This window comes from Ranitomeya variabilis, chromosome 4, assembly GCF_051348905.1.
Source record: "Ranitomeya variabilis isolate aRanVar5 chromosome 4, aRanVar5.hap1, whole genome shotgun sequence".
In the NCBI taxonomy this organism is placed as follows: domain Eukaryota; kingdom Metazoa; phylum Chordata; class Amphibia; order Anura; family Dendrobatidae; genus Ranitomeya; species Ranitomeya variabilis.
Window position 1 is genome coordinate 189,040,361 of NC_135235.1, and position 19,063 is coordinate 189,059,423.

General features: G+C 41.6%; 1 protein-coding gene across 1 annotated transcript in view; it reads right to left on the reverse strand.

The window, feature by feature from the left end:
• The window catches only part of PRKCG (protein kinase C gamma), a 708,823-nt gene that overhangs the window by 381,201 nt on the left and 308,559 nt on the right, over positions 1-19,063 (reverse strand). The window contains exon 3 of the mRNA XM_077259484.1: positions 18,242-18,324. Coding sequence (XP_077115599.1) covers positions 18,242-18,324 — 83 coding nt within the window. The remainder of the gene's footprint in view (positions 1-18,241; positions 18,325-19,063) is intronic.

Sequence of the window (19,063 nt, forward strand, 5' to 3'; positions counted from 1 at the left end):
AGCTATTTGTGATTGGACGCAGCCCTCTTCTCTTAAGAGTCTTCAGAAATTTTTGGGCTTTGCTAACTTTTATCGTCGATTTATTGCTGGTTTTTCGGATATTGCTAAGCCATTGACCGATTTGACTAAGAAGGGTGCTGATGTTGCTGATTGGTCCCCTGATGCTGTGGAGGCCTTTCGGGAGCTTAAGCGCCGTTTTTCCTCTGCCCCTGTGTTGCGTCAGCCTGATGTTGCTCTACCTTTTCAGGTTGAGGTCGACGCTTCTGAGATCGGAGCTGGGGCAGTGTTGTCGCAGAAAAGTTCTGACTGCTCCGTGATGAGGCCTTGTGCCTTCTTTTCCCGTAAATTTTCGCCCGCTGAGCGGAATTATGATGTTGGGAATCGGGAGCTTTTGGCCATGAAGTGGGCTTTTGAGGAGTGGCGCCATTGGCTTGAGGGGGCCAGACATCAGGTGGTGGTATTGACTGACCACAAAAATTTGATTTATCTTGAGACCGCCAGGCGCCTGAATCCTAGACAGGCGCGCTGGTCATTATTTTTCTCTCGGTTTAATTTTGTGGTGTCATACCTACCGGGTTCTAAGAATGTTAAGGCGGATGCCCTTTCTAGGAGTTTTGAGCCTGACTCGCCTGGTAACTCTGAGCCCACAGGTATCCTTAAGGATGGAGTGGTATTGTCAGCCGTTTCTCCAGACCTGCGGCGGGCCTTGCAGGAGTTTCAGGCGGATAGACCTGATCGTTGCCCACCTGATAAACTGTTTGTTCCTGATGATTGGACCAGTAGAGTCATCTCTGAGGTTCATTCTTCTGCGTTGGCAGGTCATCCTGGCATTTTTGGTACCAGGGATTTGGTGGCAAGGTCCTTCTGGTGGCCTTCCCTGTCACGAGATGTGCGAGGCTTTGTGCAGTCTTGTGACGTTTGTGACGTTTGTGCTCGGGCCAAGCCTTGTTGTTCTCGGGCTAGTGGATTATTGTTGCCCTTGCCTATTCCTAAGAGGCCTTGGACGCACATCTCGATGGATTTTATTTCAGATCTGCCTGTCTCTCAGAAGATGTCTGTCATCTGGGTGGTGTGTGACCGTTTCTCTAAGATGGTCCATTTGGTTCCTCTGCCCAAGTTGCCTTCTTCTTCCGAGTTGGTTCCTCTGTTTTTTCAAAATGTTGTTCGTTTGCATGGTATTCCTGAGAATATCGTTTCTGACAGAGGGACCCAATTCGTGTCTAGATTTTGGCGGGCATTCTGTGCTAGGATGGGCATAGATTTATCTTTTTCGTCCGCTTTCCATCCTCAGACGAATGGCCAGACCGAGCGGATTAATCAGACCCTGGAGACATATCTGAGGTGTTTTGTGTCTGCTGACCAGGATGATTGGGTTGCTTTTTTGCCATTGGCGGAGTTCGCTCTCAATAATCGGGCCAGCTCTGCCACTTTGGTGTCCCCGTTTTTCTGTAATTCGGGGGTTTCATCCTCGATTTTCCTCTGGTCAGGTGGAATCTTCGGATTGTCCTGGAGTGGATGCTGTGGTGGAGAGATTGCATCAGATCTGGGGGCAGGTGGTGGACAATTTGAGGTTGTCCCAGGAGAAGACTCAGCTTTTTGCCAACCGCCACCGTCGTGTTGGTCCTCGGCTTTGTGTTGGGGATTTGGTGTGGTTGTCTTCTCGTTTTGTCCCTATGAGGGTCTCTTCTCCTAAGTTTAAGCCTCGGTTCATCGGCCCGTATAAGATATTGGAGATTCTTAACCCTGTTTCCTTCCGTTTGGACCTCCCTGCATCCTTTTCTATTCATAACGTTTTTCATCGGTCATTATTGCGCAGGTATGAGGTACCGGTTGTGCCTTCCGTTGAGCCTCCTGCTCCGGTGTTGGTTGAGGGTGAGTTGGAGTACGTTGTGGAGAAAATCTTAGACTCTCGTGTTTCCAGACGGAGACTCCAGTATCTGGTCAAGTGGAAGGGATACGGCCAGGAGGATAATTCTTGGGTGAATGCATCTGATGTTCATGCCTCTGATCTGGTTCGTGCCTTTCATAGGGCCCATCCTGATCGCCCTGGTGGTTCTGGTGAGGGTTCGGTGCCCCCTCCTTGAGGGGGGGGTACTGTTGTGAATTTGGATTCTGGGCTCCCCCGGTGGCTACTGGTGGAATTGAACTGGTGTCTTCATCTTCTCTGTTCACCTGTTCCCATCAAGATGTGGGAGTCGCTATATAACCTTGCTGCTCTGTTAGTTGCTTGCCGGTCAACAATGTTATCAGAAGCCTCTCTGTGCTTGTTCCTGCTCCTAGACAACTACTAGATAAGTTGGACTCTTGTCCATGTTTGTTTTTGCATTTTTGTTCCAGTTCACAGCTGTAGTTTCGTTACTGTGTCTGGAAAGCTCTTGTGAACAGGAATTGCCACTCTGGTGTTATGAGTTAATGCCAGAGTTTTAAAGTAATTTCTGGATGGTGTTTTGATAGGGTTTTCAGCTGACCATGAAAGTGTCCTTTCTGTCTTCTGCTATGTAGTAAGTGGACCTCAAATTTGCTAAACCTATTTTCATACTACGTTTGTTATTTCTTCTTAACTCACCGCCAATACATGTGGGGGGCCTCTGTCTCCTTTCGGGGTATTTCTCTAGAGGTGAGTTAGGACTAATATTTTCCTCTGCTAGCTTTATTTAGTCCTCCGGCTGGTGCTGGGCATCTAGAATCAACGTAGGCATGCTACCCGGCCACTGCTAGTTGTGCGTTAGGTTTAGTTCATGGTCAGCTCAGTTCCCATCTTCCAAGAGCTAGTTCCAATATATGCTGATGCTATGTTCTCTTGCCATTGAGATCATGACACATTATGTACCTGTAACCACTCTCACAGGTCGGAGGTGTGTGTGGTTAGCCAGGCCCACCCAGCTCTCCGACTAACCCTGCAAGCTTCCCTTTACAAACTATACAAATACTTGTGGGACTACAGGTCCTACAACAACAACATTACTTCAGGCTTACAGCGCAGACTCCCTCTGTGACACATACCAGCCATTTACAATCATGCCGCACACTGTTTCACCATGATAATCGCAGATATGCCTCCATGCGCATCCCGAAGAGCACCTACAGCATCCCCTAGCTGCAGCATGGGTCACTGCATCACAATATATATATATATATATATATATATCTTAATGTATACTTACCTTACAATGTCTTCACTCCCTGTTCCATCGAGGTGTGTCCGGATCCCAGAATTCCAAGCGGCGGAAGTTCACCGACCTCCATATTGGGTCATCCACGTTATGGGTGTCTCAATATGGAAACTGCTGGTGGTACAAGCCTCTGGCGCGGTACCACCAGCGGAACACCGTCGCACCACACACACACACACTGCATACGCTGTACGCACCACACACCCACAAACACACACTGTATATGCCGTATGAAGCCACTTGCATGGTACCACAAGTGGAACATGATCCCAAACACGCCGCCGCCGGGATCAGCCAACTGATTTACTGACCACCGCCATCTTTATACAGGAAGAGCGCATAGCACATGGGGTAGACAGGTCAAAGAAGAGAGCACAGACGAGCGAAGTCAGCACATGGGGAAAGAGAGAGTGGATAGGTGGGTGAGCACATGGGGGGAGAGATTCTCAACGCTGCAAAGCCAGCCCCATCATGACATTACCGCCCTCCCGATGCGATAGCATCGGGCCTCCATCTAGTATATATACAGTACAGAACAAAAGTCAAGAGAATACCAAGAGTGTGCAAAGCAGTCATCAAAGCAAAAGGTGGCTACTTTGACGAACCTAGAATATAAGACATATTTTCATATGCTTCACACTTTTTTGTTAAGTATATAATTCCACATGTGTTAATTCATAGTTTTGATGCCTTCAGTGTGAATTTACAATTTTCATAGTCATGAAAATATGGAAAAATCTTTAAATGAGAAGGTGTGTCCAAACCTTTGCTCTGTACTGTATATATTTGTCTAAAATGTAAAGGAAATGTGTAATGTTTATCTTTAAGCCTTCTAGAGATAATTTCATCTTCAACTTGATTAACTGTTCACAATAACAGTAACATTGACCAGAGGTGCCCAAACTTTTACATGCCACTCTATATAGTGTATTTCCTTGCGTGTCTGCCTTTGATAATGAGCAGTTTCAAAAAATAGAATACTGTGTTTTTCTTTGATTCCATGTAATGTTCTACTTCAGTTGGAGTTTTTTTTACAAAGCACCTGTCTTCCCTATTAATAAAAAGGCCAAGGGCACAATGCAAACGGGGACAAAGAACCTGTGCTGACAGTATTCTCTTCATTCTTTCTTAACATTAATAATAGATCTTAGAAATGGGACAAAGATTCCTTAGGGAAAGATCCCTGCACAAGTTGAAACAAATTTAAAAAAATATATTTTTTCTGAAGATCAGGATTAAATATAAAATAATCATAGAGAAAGTCATAATAATTGTTTAATGATAGAATATGAAGTTAATTATTGATTCAACTGTCAGAATTCTTTATTGAAATGTCAGCAAAATACAATATTCGAAATAACAGAGAAAGTTTGAATTGCAAAATTCTATCTATTTTTAAGTGTTATGGAAGACCTGTCACAGGTTAAAAGAGAACACTTTTTGCTCTTACTTTATTCCTGTTTCTTATGCTCACCTAAAAAATTTTTTAGGAATTTTCGCCATACATTTTATAGATATATGTGCAGCGCCCCAGAGTCCTGGTCATTGCAGTACTGTGGCTCCGCCGCTAAGGGGGGCTATGGTACGTCTGATGGCACTGAAGGAGTTCATCTGACTAGGTATCACATACACCAATACATTTCACAGCCGGGCCTCCAGGGGGAGCTAAGGGTGCTATTTATTAGGCCACTCCTCACCGTGTGGGTAAACTGGGGGTCAGGCAGGAAGTTAGACAGAAAGCTGACTGGGTTGGAACCAGGCAACACCTGGTGGCAGAGGGTGTTGTGGGGGAAGATTCGGTAGGGTCCCTGTCAGGTTTGGGACCCTGACAGAGGCCTGGCAAACAGAGAGAAAGCTACGGGACCGTGCCTGCTCAGCATAGCGGTGGTGCCCTAAGAAAGGATCAGAAGCGAGATATATTGTGCTGAGTGAGAAACGAGATCAAAGCAAGAAGGAGAATACCAGTAAGAATCGTGCTGTAAGACCGAGGCAACATCCTACTGAGGCGCACAACCGGCGGCCGGAACGCCGAGGAAGTATTTATATATCTAGCTCCAAGCAATACTTCAAACCAACGGCAGGACAGTCAGTCACAGGTGGGCTGTCTCACCTAAATCACCTATGCAGACATAGGGGGCAACCTGTGGAGAGGGGCGACTCTAGGGTCCCGGAAGAGCTCCGAGCCTACACGTCATACGGGTGCCGTCCTAACCGTAACACCGGGAGGGACGGAGGATTAGAAGAACATCATCTAATCAAGTTGTTGTGAGGGAACACGAGAAACAGACACAACAGTTGTGGGGACTATCCCGTAAGCACAGCAGGGGAGGACCACAACACATAGCGCTAGCAGGAAGGCACAGATTTCCACCTGCAAAGGGAACTCTGGAGGTGCCATCGGACCGGCCGGACTTGCGCAGCCTGGTGAACCGTATTCCGGACTGAGGACCCAGAGACCTTCAGTAAAGAGGTAAAGAGACTGCAACCTGGTGTCCTCGTTATTTACTGCACCGCACCACCACCACTATCCACATCTATTACTGTACGCCCCCTCAGCAGGGTCACGGACCGGGTCTAGCCACCATGACAACCCCAGAGCAGATACTCAGAGGCCCGGTACCGGGTACCCCTCGGCCCTGCGGCAGTGGGGGCGCTACATATGGAACTTATTATTGTGTCACTTTTTTATCGTCTTTACAATGGGGTGGTGCGCAAAGAATTCTTTGTGGGCATGTCTATAGGTTGCTCTACATCATTACTCTGTGAGCCACTCCCCTTTGGTGAATAGCATAAAAATTAACACTAAATAAAAGAGGCCGATATTTCTGTAACCATATACATTGCATTTTCAAGAGAACATTGAGAGTAAAATAAATGCAAAAAATGGCCACATTTGATCTAGTAATTTGATAATGACCAAACATTAAAAATGTACAGTATTTGGTCCTGGGCTTTAATTGCTTTCCGTATCCACTGTATATTTATGTGTCTTGGTGGTTAAGTGGATATATATATATACAGTATATATATATATATATATATATATATATATATATATATATATATATGCAATTATCCAAAACACAAATCAGTTGCTCTGCACAAGTATTGTGGATTGTAAGCTCTCACGAGCAGGGTCGTCTTGTGTTGCTTTAATTATTGTATTGTTAACATTGTTACCTATGACTGTTGTGTTTGAAGCTGTTAAACTGTACAGCGCTGTGGAATATTTTGGCACTATGTAAATAAAGATTATTATTATTATCATTATTAAGTATAAATATATGCATATACACACAGTGCTCAGCATAAATGAGTATGTACACCCCTTTGAAATGCAACAGATGTGTCTTTTAGATCATTGTCATGTCGGGAAAGTGCCTGATTACCAAGGGCATGGAGCGATGGTGGCATCATCTCTTTCACTATAGAGCAGTACATCTGGGAATTTATGATACCATCAAAGAAATGTAGCTCCACAACACCAGCAGCTCATGCAGCCCCACATAATAACACTGCCACCACCTTGTTTCACTGTAGGCACTATTCAGTTAGAAAAATTAATTTAGAAAAATGCATGGTGCCTACAGTGAAACATGATGGAACAGTCTCCTTATGTGGGGCTGCATGAATGCTGAAATAATGCTAAACAGAATCTTCATACATATCTAAATTATTTATAACTATTTAAAAAATTGAACTTCGCATAATAGTATTTTATGCTTATCTGGATCATTATTTATTTTAATTTTATAGATTGGTGACTATAGGTATGGTGTGAATATTGTCATGCTATGAGTTATGCCGGACTGCCTAACGATCTAAAGTTACACTAGGCTGAATGGCTTTATTCATTTTATGTGACATCTCATATAGTAATAGAAACTAGCATGCTACACTTTATGGCTCTACATGGCACCTTTTACAACAAATATCTTTTTAATTTTTATTTTTACTACCAGGGATTTCGTATCTGGCAGTGTTTCTAGCAGTATACATTTAAATTTCATGGACTTGAAGAATTTATATGTTAATACAAATTGCATTAATTAAATCATACACAGTTTAATCTTGCATGTTGCTGTACCTTCTAAAAAAGTTTATATTTGGAGAGAACATGCCCTTTTTGTTTTTAATACATAACAGTGTTGCAGAGGCTTTATCTCTTTTTTTTTTTAAACTATTTATTATTACCATAGATATAACAGCTGTATAATTAGTAACATAATGATAGTAGTTTATGTTTTTATGCTTTTTTAAGCCTTTGTAGGCTTGCCAACTGGGTAGGCTGTGCTTCTTGAAGAAGCCAGTAAACTAGGCGAAACCTAAGTAAGGATGATTGTTCTGGTAACAAATATTAAGGACAGTATGATAGAGAGAAAAAGATAGGAATGTTTTAATCTATGAGAACGTGATATACACCATATTTGCTTCAGCAAAGTAGTAAGCCAATGTCTTTAGTATCATGAAAGAGACACCATAAGCTGCCACAATCACTTAAGAGATACTGCCCCTGTTCTCAAAAGCATCTATAATCAGCTTATGGAATGCTGGATTGCGCAATGTTTATGGTCTCTTCTTCTGCGCGCTCCCACCCTGGTGCTCTGGGCACGATGGGTGGCGCATGCACAGATTGAGAAGTAGTATAGACTTTTTGATGCAACTGTGCGTGCGCCACCGCCACCAATTTGTGGGAGACCTACTGATTTTTTGAGACAAAATAAAGTACTATTTCAAATAGAAGGCAGGTCACTGATGAATCAATGGCATGTCATTCAAACAGGAGCAACAGGAAAAGAGACTACCCATAGTCCCACCCCGATGCATGAAAACATGATTATGGCAAAAGTTTACTCACTCATTACACAAGAACCACAAAACAGATTTCTTCACTGCAGGTATCATTTTAATCAGTATTACAGCACTAATATGGGCCTTTCTGTAATGTGTAAATAGAAAAATCCTGTAACAGGTTCTCTTTAAGATCTATATTCTCTGTTTGTAACAGAGGTATAGGAGTCATTAACATTTTTTAAATTGATGGCTCCCCTACTACTGTACTTATACATACACTTACCGTATATCAATAATGAATTTTTCTCCTATATATGAATAGCTTCTTCCTTTCTTTTCCCCTCTGTCGGAGCACCATCACAGGGGCTTCTGCTGCATAGAATACAAGCCTTTCTAGGAGATCTCAGCTAGTTTCCCCAAAGTGGATCTTTTTTAATAATATCGAACCACAGTTGGGGTGTACATATTTTATGTATTGCTGTAGATAGCTGATAAAAAATAATGTACGTGTATATTTTCATGAAATGATAATAATGGTGATATTTTGTAACTCACATTTTTACTTTATCAGATCTTTACCCCATTTCCCTGGATCATTTATTTTATCAGTGGGTTTCAATTAGTGTGAGGACTATTACTGTTTATTTGTTCATTAATTGGAAGGACCAGTAATTCTTATTTTTGTTTCTTAATTACTTTTGTCCTCCTCCTCTGCACCCACTGTAATTTCGCTCCTTCCAAAATTGTGCAAAATAAATCTAATTTATGTTTTAACTAGTGAATTCTTGAGAAACAGAACCATGATTTTATGTTATGTGCATGTCTACCTTTTTTGATGCAGCCCATAATTTTTGTTTTGTGTGTTGCTGTTTGCCAATAGTTGTGAAAATTAAGTTCACTGTGTCCCAGGGGTGTAATTGAGAGTGTCAGGGCAGCCACAGCAGATATTTGAATAGGCTCTCCCTCTAGATGACACCACCCCTCATACCCAGGAAATAACAAGTACAGCACAGAGCAGAGGGACATATACTGTAATTTTTGGACTATAGGACATACCTTACTATGGGATGCACCCAATATTTAGATACGTTATGTTCTTATCACTGTACCTTTTCTACAGAAGCTTAAAACTTAGAAGCTGAAGTTTAACTTAAGGTGTTCAGTGATTGGTGCACCCTAACTGTGACCAAAAGGTTCAGTGCACCATTCCACCCATTGGTCTTGCATATCCCACCTCCCTCACTGATGATTGACAGTGCTGACTTGTCTGAGTTTTCTCTGAAAGCAGCGATGGCTCGAGTCCAGCCATCGCTGCCAATCATCAGTGAGGGAAGCAAAAGAATGCAAAATCAGTGGGCAGAATGGTGCATTGAGCTGTTAAGCCACACCAAGGGTGCACCAAGCACCCTATGTGGCATATTTGACTAAATTCAGTTTCTACAGAAGGGAGGCAGTGATTACAACACTAAAGGTACAATTTTTTAAGGAGGCTCTACAGTAATTTCTTCAGGGCTATTAAGTCGACAGTCTCCCTTTAAACATACTTTGTTATCTCTCTGCCCAATCCTCCAGCTTTCTTACATCTTTTGTAATATTAGAGCTTTTTCCTCTGTCTTGATTACTTTACAGAGTTTTAGATCATCTGCAAATGTTGAAAAATATTGAAATCTTACTTGATCATCCCTTTACAATGTTATCAGTAAATATACTAAGAATAAGAGGGCTCCGTGGCTTAATCCCAGACGTAACTGAATCACGCTGACAGCACACTACCTGCTATTTCAGCTACCGTGACCCGCTTTATGTTTTCCTACACATTTACCACCTTGCCATTTCAATCTATAGTCGACAGTTATTCTTTAGAGGGATTGTCATCTTCAGTCTTGCTTGACCATAAATTGTTTCCGTTTCTTCCTCAGCTTTAACAGCTCTTGGCACATAAACCTACTTGACTGTCATATTGAATGGCTGGGCATGAAATCATACCACATCGGTCACAGTTTTATTTCCACTTCTCTTCTACTGACTATGAAGAAGGCATCACTGTTTATTACTTGGCTAGATGGTGTTTTCTCCTGATTAAGGTCCTTTTACAAGGGTCTATGATAGACCAAGCGGAAACTTTGAGGACTATTGATTCCAATAATTGTCACAATCAAACATGCCAGTGATCAGCTCCATTGTCTGGTGATTACGTCTTCAATGCGGCCTAAAACTCATCATGGATTGTCATCACAGGCAAATTGAACTTTTATTTTTTTTGATGTGTTAAAAACATTTTTTTAAAGTTTTTACTGGGTTCAATAGTCCTCTAAGGAGACTTGAAGCTGCGATGATCGGATCACTTGTGCTACACATAGTGGGGCTTCATCATCTTCACTTGCCGGCGTTTAAAGGAGATCTGCAATGACAAGCACGGGGGTCTTCTGCAGACCTTCGGTTTTTATACCAACCCATCACCCCTGCGATCATGTGATAGGGGTGCTGATGGGAGGGGTTTGTGACGTGCTTCCTTTCAGTACAAGTTGAATGCCGCGGTCAGAGATTGACAGCGATAGTTAACATGTTAACAGCCGCGGGTGGATCACAATTCCACCCGCGGCTGTTAGGGGCACATGACAGCTGATCAAATCATGTGCCGGAAAAGAGACGGGCTCAGCACCAGAGCCCACGTCAAACACCGGGACATGGCCTATGACGTACCTATATGTCAGTCGTGAAGGGGTTAAATTACAGAAACATATGTAAGTAATGAACAATGAGCAATTATTTATATTCCAAACTCATATAGGGTTTGTATAGAGCATACTTTTCTTTTAATGGAATGGGTGACAGAAAAATCCAAAAAACCAAAACTTTCAGGCATCTGATCACACGTCATCAGTATCATAACCAAGGTCAATGAATGGCGAGGAGGATCATATTCTTACACTGCACTGCTGATCATTTTCAGCAACACTCTCCTGCATAGACACTTAGATGACAAAGATTCTCATATTCTGGAACTGTACTAACATCTATAAAGTTGAATTTATCCAAGAGCTTTTCTTGACAAATTGCAAAAATGGCTTAGCATTGACTTTTTGAACACACGATCTTCGACAACTGTGATTCACCTCTACTACCATCATCTTATTTTCCTATATTGCCGTTAACAAACAGGTGGTGGCATGTCCAGCCGGGCACCTCTGACAAGAACTAACTACAAGACAGAAGGTAAAACCTGAGTAGGATTATTTGAGATCGTATAATTTAATACAAGAACTTTCTGGAAAAACTGAGGTAAATGTAAAATGGCTCTGTCTGAGGTCACCTGACAGCACTAAATAGTTTTCACAAACAGATTTTGCACAAGTTACTCAGACTGTCTGGTTCCAGGGAAGCTCTGACCTTCACCCTTAAATTCCAGTACAAGGATGTGGACTTCCAAGGGGAACCTGGGTTTAAGTCATCAGAGAATCCACTGGCCGGTGGAGTAGGCTGCCAGGGGTAGCCAATGCCATGTGTCAGAATCAAAAAGGATTGTCAGTAGTGATGAGCGACGGGTTTTCAGAGCACGCTCGGGTGACCCTGAGTATTTATAGTGAAAATCCCAATGTTTTATGAATGTCAGCTAAATGCTGGCTTTCGCAGGAGGATGGTAATGACAGGCATAAAGTTCTTAACCCCTTCATAACCGGAGCTTTTTTCATTTTTGCGTTTTCGTTTTTTGCTCCCCTCCTTCCCAGAGCCATAACTTTTTTATTTTTCGGTTAATATGGCCATGTGAGGGCTTATTTCTTGCGGGACAAGTTCTACTTTTGAACGACATCATTGGTTTTACCATGTCGTCTACTAGAAAATGGGAAAAAAATTCCAAGTGCAGTGAAATTGCAAAAAAAGTGCAATCCCGCACTTGTTTTTTGTTTGGCTTTTTTGCTAGGTTCACTAAATGCTAAAACTGGCCTGCGAATATGATTCTCCAGATCATTACGAGTTCATAGACACCATATCTAGGTTATTTTTTTCATCTAAGTAGAGAAAAAAAATCCAAAATTTGCTAAAAAAAAAAAAAAAAAAGTGCCATTTTCCGAGACCCGTAGCGTCTCCATTTTTCGTGATCTTAGGTTGGGTGAGGGTTAATTTTTTGCACGATGAGCAGACATTTTTAATTATACTACTTTTGTGCAGATACATTATTTTGATAGCCTGTTATTGCATTTTAATGCAATGTCACGACGACCAAAGAAACGTAATTCTGGCGTTTTGACTTTTTTTCTCACTACGCCGTTTAGCGATCAGGTTAATCCTTTTTTTATTGATAGATCTGAGCGCGGCAATACCAAATATGTGTAGGTTTGATTTTATTTTTATTGTTTTATTTTGAATGGGGCAAAAGGGAGGCGATTTGAACTTTTATTATTTTTTTTCATATTTTTTAAACACATTTTTTTTTACTGTTGCCATATTTCAAAAGCCTAGAAGCTGCCACAACTCAATCGCCTCTCCTACATAGAGGCGATGTTCAGATCGCTTCTATGTAGTAGAATTAAAGCATTGCTATGAGCGCCGACCACAGGATGGCACTCATAACAATCTGTCATCAACAACCATAGAGGTCTTAAGAAGACCTCTAGTTGTCATGCCGATGCACAGCTGACCCCCGATCACATGACAGGGTCAGCGGTGCGCGTATTTCCGGCAGCGTGGCCGGAAGCGCTTGTTAAATGGCGCTGTCAGAGTTGGACAGCGGCATTTAACTAGTTAATAGGCGAGGGCGGATCACGATTCTGCCCATGCCTATTGCGGGCACATGTCAGCTGATGAAAACAGTTGACATGTCGCGGCTTTGAGGTGGGCTTACAGCAGGAGCCCACCTCAAAGCATGGTTTCTGACGTCGGACGTACTATCCCGTCTGACGTCAGAAAGGGGTTTAGCAAGCCTCAGCATGCAAACCCACATGAAAATGAGGAAGCTGAAAAATGGCGTATCAGTGCATAATTTGTCGGAAAGGGGTTAAAGCGGTTTTGCCATAAACAATATACAGTTTATCACCCATACACAGAAAAATTTTTAAATCTATGTAAAATCTATGATCCCTTTATTAATGAAACATTACTGAGCATGTGCAACCACTGCTCCATTAATTGTCCATGAAAGAAGCACTCCCATCAAATTTTTTATCTTAATATATTGCATTCATCATACTACTGTATATAGCACTGTATGCTTACTATTGCTCATTTTGCCTTTCTGCCCAACTAGTTCTTATCTTTTCCTATGTAGAAACAGGAATCTCTTGTCTTTGCAGAAATCATTCCCCTCTTCAACTCCTGACCTAGCTGCTCCCTCCTCTCCCCTTTTTCAGTGACTTATGATGACTCATACAGGTAAAATTGACCTCCCATTTCTCCATAGAGATTAGAAGCATTGAGCTAGTCAGCTTTTAATCACATGATGTCCTAGACCTAATGGAAAAGCAGGGGTTGCACATGCTCAGTAACATTTCATTTACACAGAGTAATTTTGACCCCTTGATCTCGGAATCAAATAGTCTCAGTAGCTGGGTCTGTAGAGATCATTCATTTATCATCTTATCCTGTGGATTGGTTATATAAGTATTTGATGGGACAATCCCTTTAAAAGAATTGTGCCACTTTTATTGTTTTACAGTAATTAAAACCATTTTTTTTCTTCATTTCTTTCTCTTCTCTGTCCTGTTCTTTCAATTTGTTGTCTGTTGGCTGACTTTGGAAAGAAAAGAGCAGGATATAAGAAATACTCTTATTTGGGGTTCACGGAATTGTTGGCCCCTCTCTGCCACACGTGATGGTTCCATTCTCATATTCTGATTGACATAATAAAGTCACATTTCAGGGCCTTGAACTTATTTTCTTACTATTGTTATACTATTACCATTATGATGATCTGATATAATTGTCATTATTGCTATCTAATTTGTTTTTGTTTATTATGCCTTCAGGTCTTAAGTCCTCATTTCATTTCCTTTTTTCTACTTTTTACTATATAATGATTCAATGAACACTTTGAAATATGAAATAATTAAAGTCAGATAGTAAAACATTATTTTATAAGTTGTTTTTATTTTCTTATAGTAATTTTTTTATTACAATATCTGTATATGATTATGGTCAACTTGCCTGAGCTTTCGTTAGAAGAGAAAACTGAATAAATAATCTATGACTCTTTCCAATTTAAAGAATAAATACTGTATTTTATTAGGAATCAAAATGGTGCACAGTGAATACACAAACATCCAAATGTAGATAAAGTTCTTAAAACATCATGTATTGAAACTAGGCACATAGATCAATACTGACTTGTCTGATTGGCATTATTATTAGTTAATATGTATGCCTAAGATATTTTTATATGAACATATATATCATTACTTCTTATACTTATTGGGATTAATGGGTGTAGATATATAGTTTTTCCTTTATTCCCCATTTCTGAGAGAAAATTCAAAAGAGAAAAATAACAAAAAAATGATAAAAATGGCCTAGATGGCCTGGAGAAGTGCGGCCATTTGGTTATAAAGAGAGGCAAGGTAGTCAAGACTGATGGAGTGAAATTACCAGCAGAACACATAGCACATGCTACAAGTACCTCGGCATCCCACAGGGATACAGTTACTATGATGAGGAGGCAAGGAAAGCAGCAACATCCAAATATCATCAAAGAGTAAGACACGTCCTGAAGAGCCAGCTCAATGGGAAGAATAAAATCCGCGCCATCAATGCATATGTCCTGCCAGTTATACCCTTCTGGCGTAGTGTGCTGGCCAAAAGAAGAGATGGAAGCTGCAGATGTGAAGACACGAAAGCTCCTCACAATGCATGGAGGTCTCCACCCTAAGTCCAACACCCGAAGATCGCATACCAACAGAAAGGAGGGTGGGTGAGACTTGATAAGCATCCAAGCCACCATCACAGATGAAACAAGGAGTATCCAAGAATACATCAGAAAAATGGCACCAAAAGATGAGATGCTGAGAGAAAGCCTAAGGCTGCAACAACAACAGATCTGGAAGGAAGAACAGGAACATAAAGCGCCACGGCAAGACAAGTCACTGCATGGGATGTACGATCGACAAATAATGGAGGTGGCTGACATGGAGAAATCATACCAATGGCTGGAGTAAGCTGGACTCAGAGACAGCCAGAGACCCTAATCTTAGTGGCACAAGAGCAAGCACTAAGTGCCAGATCCATAGAAGCAGGAATCTACCACACAAGACAAGACACAAGATGCAGACTATGCAAAGAAACCTCAGAAACAGTCCAACACATAGTGGCAGTGTAGAGGATGTGAAAGTATTGTTCTTCCCTCTTCTCCCCAACCCATTTTTGGTTGCACCTCTTGTGCCTATTATGCTGGAGAAGCAGGACTATCCAGTGAATTATGTTTCTGGTACAGGAGTACCATATTTAAAGGAAGCGGGTCGTCTCCCCTTTGAAGAATAATATGGACATAACTCTTATTGAGTCCTTTATTATGTTTAATAATGTTTTCATACTAAAGTCTTATATGGTTGAGGACAACCATCTTTAAGAAAGAGTTCCCTCTTCTCCCCAATCCTTTAAGTGTGTATATTGTATATTATTATTGTGTTCGTACACGGTGGTACTGCTACACATAAAGTGTATTACCACCGTGTACAAGAATATTTCTACACCCCTTGTGTATTGCTCTTAATATATGTATGCCTTTACATGCACAGTTGTTCGCACATATAGTTTATAGGGAAAGTTTGTCCCCAGGCCCAGTATAGTGATAGGGGCGTAGTGTCCATAGTTGGCCATTAGAGGGGACGCTTTAGCATATAGTTAGAGTAGGAGGGGCTCTGTGGCATAAGAAGAGTTAGGCTTCCTGCTTCTAGTCAGTCAGGGCCTGGGTGCCCGTGCAGCTCACTGGGCTGCCTAGCCAGGAGTCGCTGTGCCCCACAATGTTACAAGAGAAGGGGCCCAGCATAGAACAACACACTGAAGAATTCCTCTAGAAGGAAAGGAGTACGGGAGCGCAGCGGACGCAGCTGAAGGAATCTGTCCCTATAGAGAGAGAAGTTTGTTCAGCCGGGCAGCACAAGCAAGATGTGGCAGGTCTATGCCTGGGCAGCAGTTCTTAGAACCGGGGAGAGGCGGTGTAGGACTCCCCCATGTGAGGCAAGAATTCCGGATGGAATAGATTCTGCTGGACCAGAAGATTCGGCTGACCCGGGGCTGAGCATAGTGAAGAAAAGGACAGAGAAGGGACATAAAGGAACAAGTCAACTGAGATACTTGAAGTGCCTGTATTTGAACAAGCTGTGCTGAGTAAAAGAGTTAACATTGAAGTTGAGCCAGAGTGTGTCTCCCTTATTTCGGAACCATCTGTGAGGAATTCATCCCCATAGTGGGCAAGTCCAGATGGCGCAGAGAGTCAGCACAGAGGTAACGCAGCAGAGAGACGTGATCGTAAGCAGGAGGGGGTCCAGGGAGTGATGCAGGGATTGCTGTCGGCCATGGCTACCTCCCTGGTTCCCCCCTCCTACAGCAGGATGCAAAATGCAAGCAGGAACAGCGTATACCGAACGCCACAACCAAGTAGCGGGAATTGTGTACAGGAACATCTGCACATCATATGGGCTAAGTCCCCCTAAGCCAAGGTGGGAGACCCCAGAAAATGTGGTGGAGAAAGAAAGGGCTAAAATCCTGTGGGACTTCAAGATCCAGATGGATAAGCAGGTGAGAAGCTGGAGAAATATCAGGGCCTCAAAGGAGAACTGGAGAAGATGTGGAAGGTGAAGGCAACAGTGATTCCAGTGGTGATAGGAGCACTTGGAGCAGTGACCCCTAAGTTGGGAAAATGGCTACAACAGATCCCAGGAACAACATCTGAGATCTCTGTCCAGAAAAGCGCAATGCAGGGAACAACTAAGATCCTGTGCAGAACCCTCAAACTCCCAGGCCTCTGGTAGAGGACCTGAGAATGAGAAGGGACAAAAACGACCAACTCTAGTGGAGGGTGAGAAGGAAGTTTTTTATATATATGTAAACCATCACTGCAATGTTGGCTCCGTAATCAGTTTCAAAAGTGAAAATTCTATCATTTTTATTTTGATGATAAGGAAAAAGCCCCAAAAATATAAAATTATTTTTAACATAAAAACTTGATTTGAACATGAGGTTACTTTCTTGCACAGAGATTAAATTAATGTGTAGATGAAGTAATGATTGGAGTTGCCTAGTCTTAATGGGGATGTGTTATCAGAAAATCATGTGCTCTTTAAATCATGTGCTTATGTTTTATTTTTTGGGAAAACAAAATTGGTATTTTTTTATGTATCATTTTCTTTATTGAATACAAATTAAAACTCTTACAATTCTCACAGTGGCCATTGGGGCTATTTTAGACTCATGATGCCTGTTCTTTCAGAAACTTTACATGTACATTAGCAGCACAAGACTGACTCAGATCCTATTCCATTTAATTAAATATCTAATGAGCATGTGCAAAGGTGATTGTGAAGGGAGGTGGATCAGGGAGAGCGGTGATACCACTTGTGATGGTGGATTCCACGTTATTAGACCTTGCACAAAGATATTAACTGTCACTGTAATCCTGTCTGTGATGATATTGTGATTTCTGAAAAGAGCAAGATCCATGAGGTATCATCCAGGGTGAAACATGGTCTTTGTAGCAATTTTCTGTTCTGGCTAATAATTAGGAGTTCTAAGCAGAGAGTTCAGAGCACATGTTCTAATATGGCATAGGAAAAGATACATTACAAACAATGTTCTCACAAGGACCATTTTCGTTGAAACACTGTAATTTTACTACTGACTACAGTACTGACCACAATGTTGCTTGTCATGGACGCATGGCTGCTGAATTATTGAAAGATAAGCCTCGGTCAGCTCATATTTCTAGGGGTCAGAAGTTATGACTTATTGCCAATCACACATTCCTACTCATTTATTCATCTCATTGTATATTTGATCAAAGTAGACAAAGGTTAATGAGCCAATTTTCATTGTCTTATCTTTGGTAATTCATTTCTAAATGCCAGATGGGTTTCAATGCTAATTCTGACCTTGCTTGGCACGTAAACTGTTAAAGAAAATTTCAGAATACAAAAATAATCCTGGATTAGCATATAAGTAGCTTGTTAATACCAGATGATTGCTGATACCAGTCATTCTCATAGCAGAGTACACCATATTTGTCAAAGATTGTGTGGGCCGACACTTACAGGAAGGAGCCAATATCGGGCTATTCGCATAGTACTTACATCTGCCTGTGGTCCTTTACCGCCACCGGGACATTCGAAGGTGACAAACTCGTGACATCGTTTGTGTACTACAAAGCTGCAAACTGAAAAGAAAGATCAAATTAATTTTACAGAAATAGGTAAACGCAATACAAAAATACATTGTCATTTAGGTGGATCCTACTTTGTTTAACTCTTTGATAACGGCCCCTGTACATTTAGGGTGCAGGTAGATGTCCGTGCAAATCGGTCTAAGATCAGACCGGTTCTCCCGACAGTTTCACAGAAATAACTGAACCTGTCACGCTCTGATCAGGAGACTTGTGTCCATTACATACATTGCAGCCCGATCTCAGACCAGTTTGCTAACACCTAAATGATGTTGGCACTGTGCAGTTACCACCAAGTGCAGTTTGGCATGAGATGGGTTCAGTAGCTGATGCCATCACTCACAATCCTCAGCAGGTGTCAATATAATATTACATCTAACACTTTTCTGCAGCTGTCGTGATCAGATATTGCTCCAATCCAGGTCACTGAACCTCCTAGATGCCAAGGTCAATAATGATCCTATTATTATCTAAGAGATTGGGAAATGGGAAGGAAAAAAAGCAGGGAACAGATGGGGTTCCCTTTCTTTTGGAGGCTGAGGGCCTAATTAATGTCCCCAGGTGAGCTCTTTTATACTATTAGAGGGACTGCAGAATTGTAACCTAAGGCTTCAAGTAGTTCTCTATTTGGACTAAAATGAAATAGAGTAAATTGTAAATAAAGTTAAATGTAAAAAATAAATCATCAAAATCAAACTATATATACTGTATATATACACTGCTTTAAAAAATA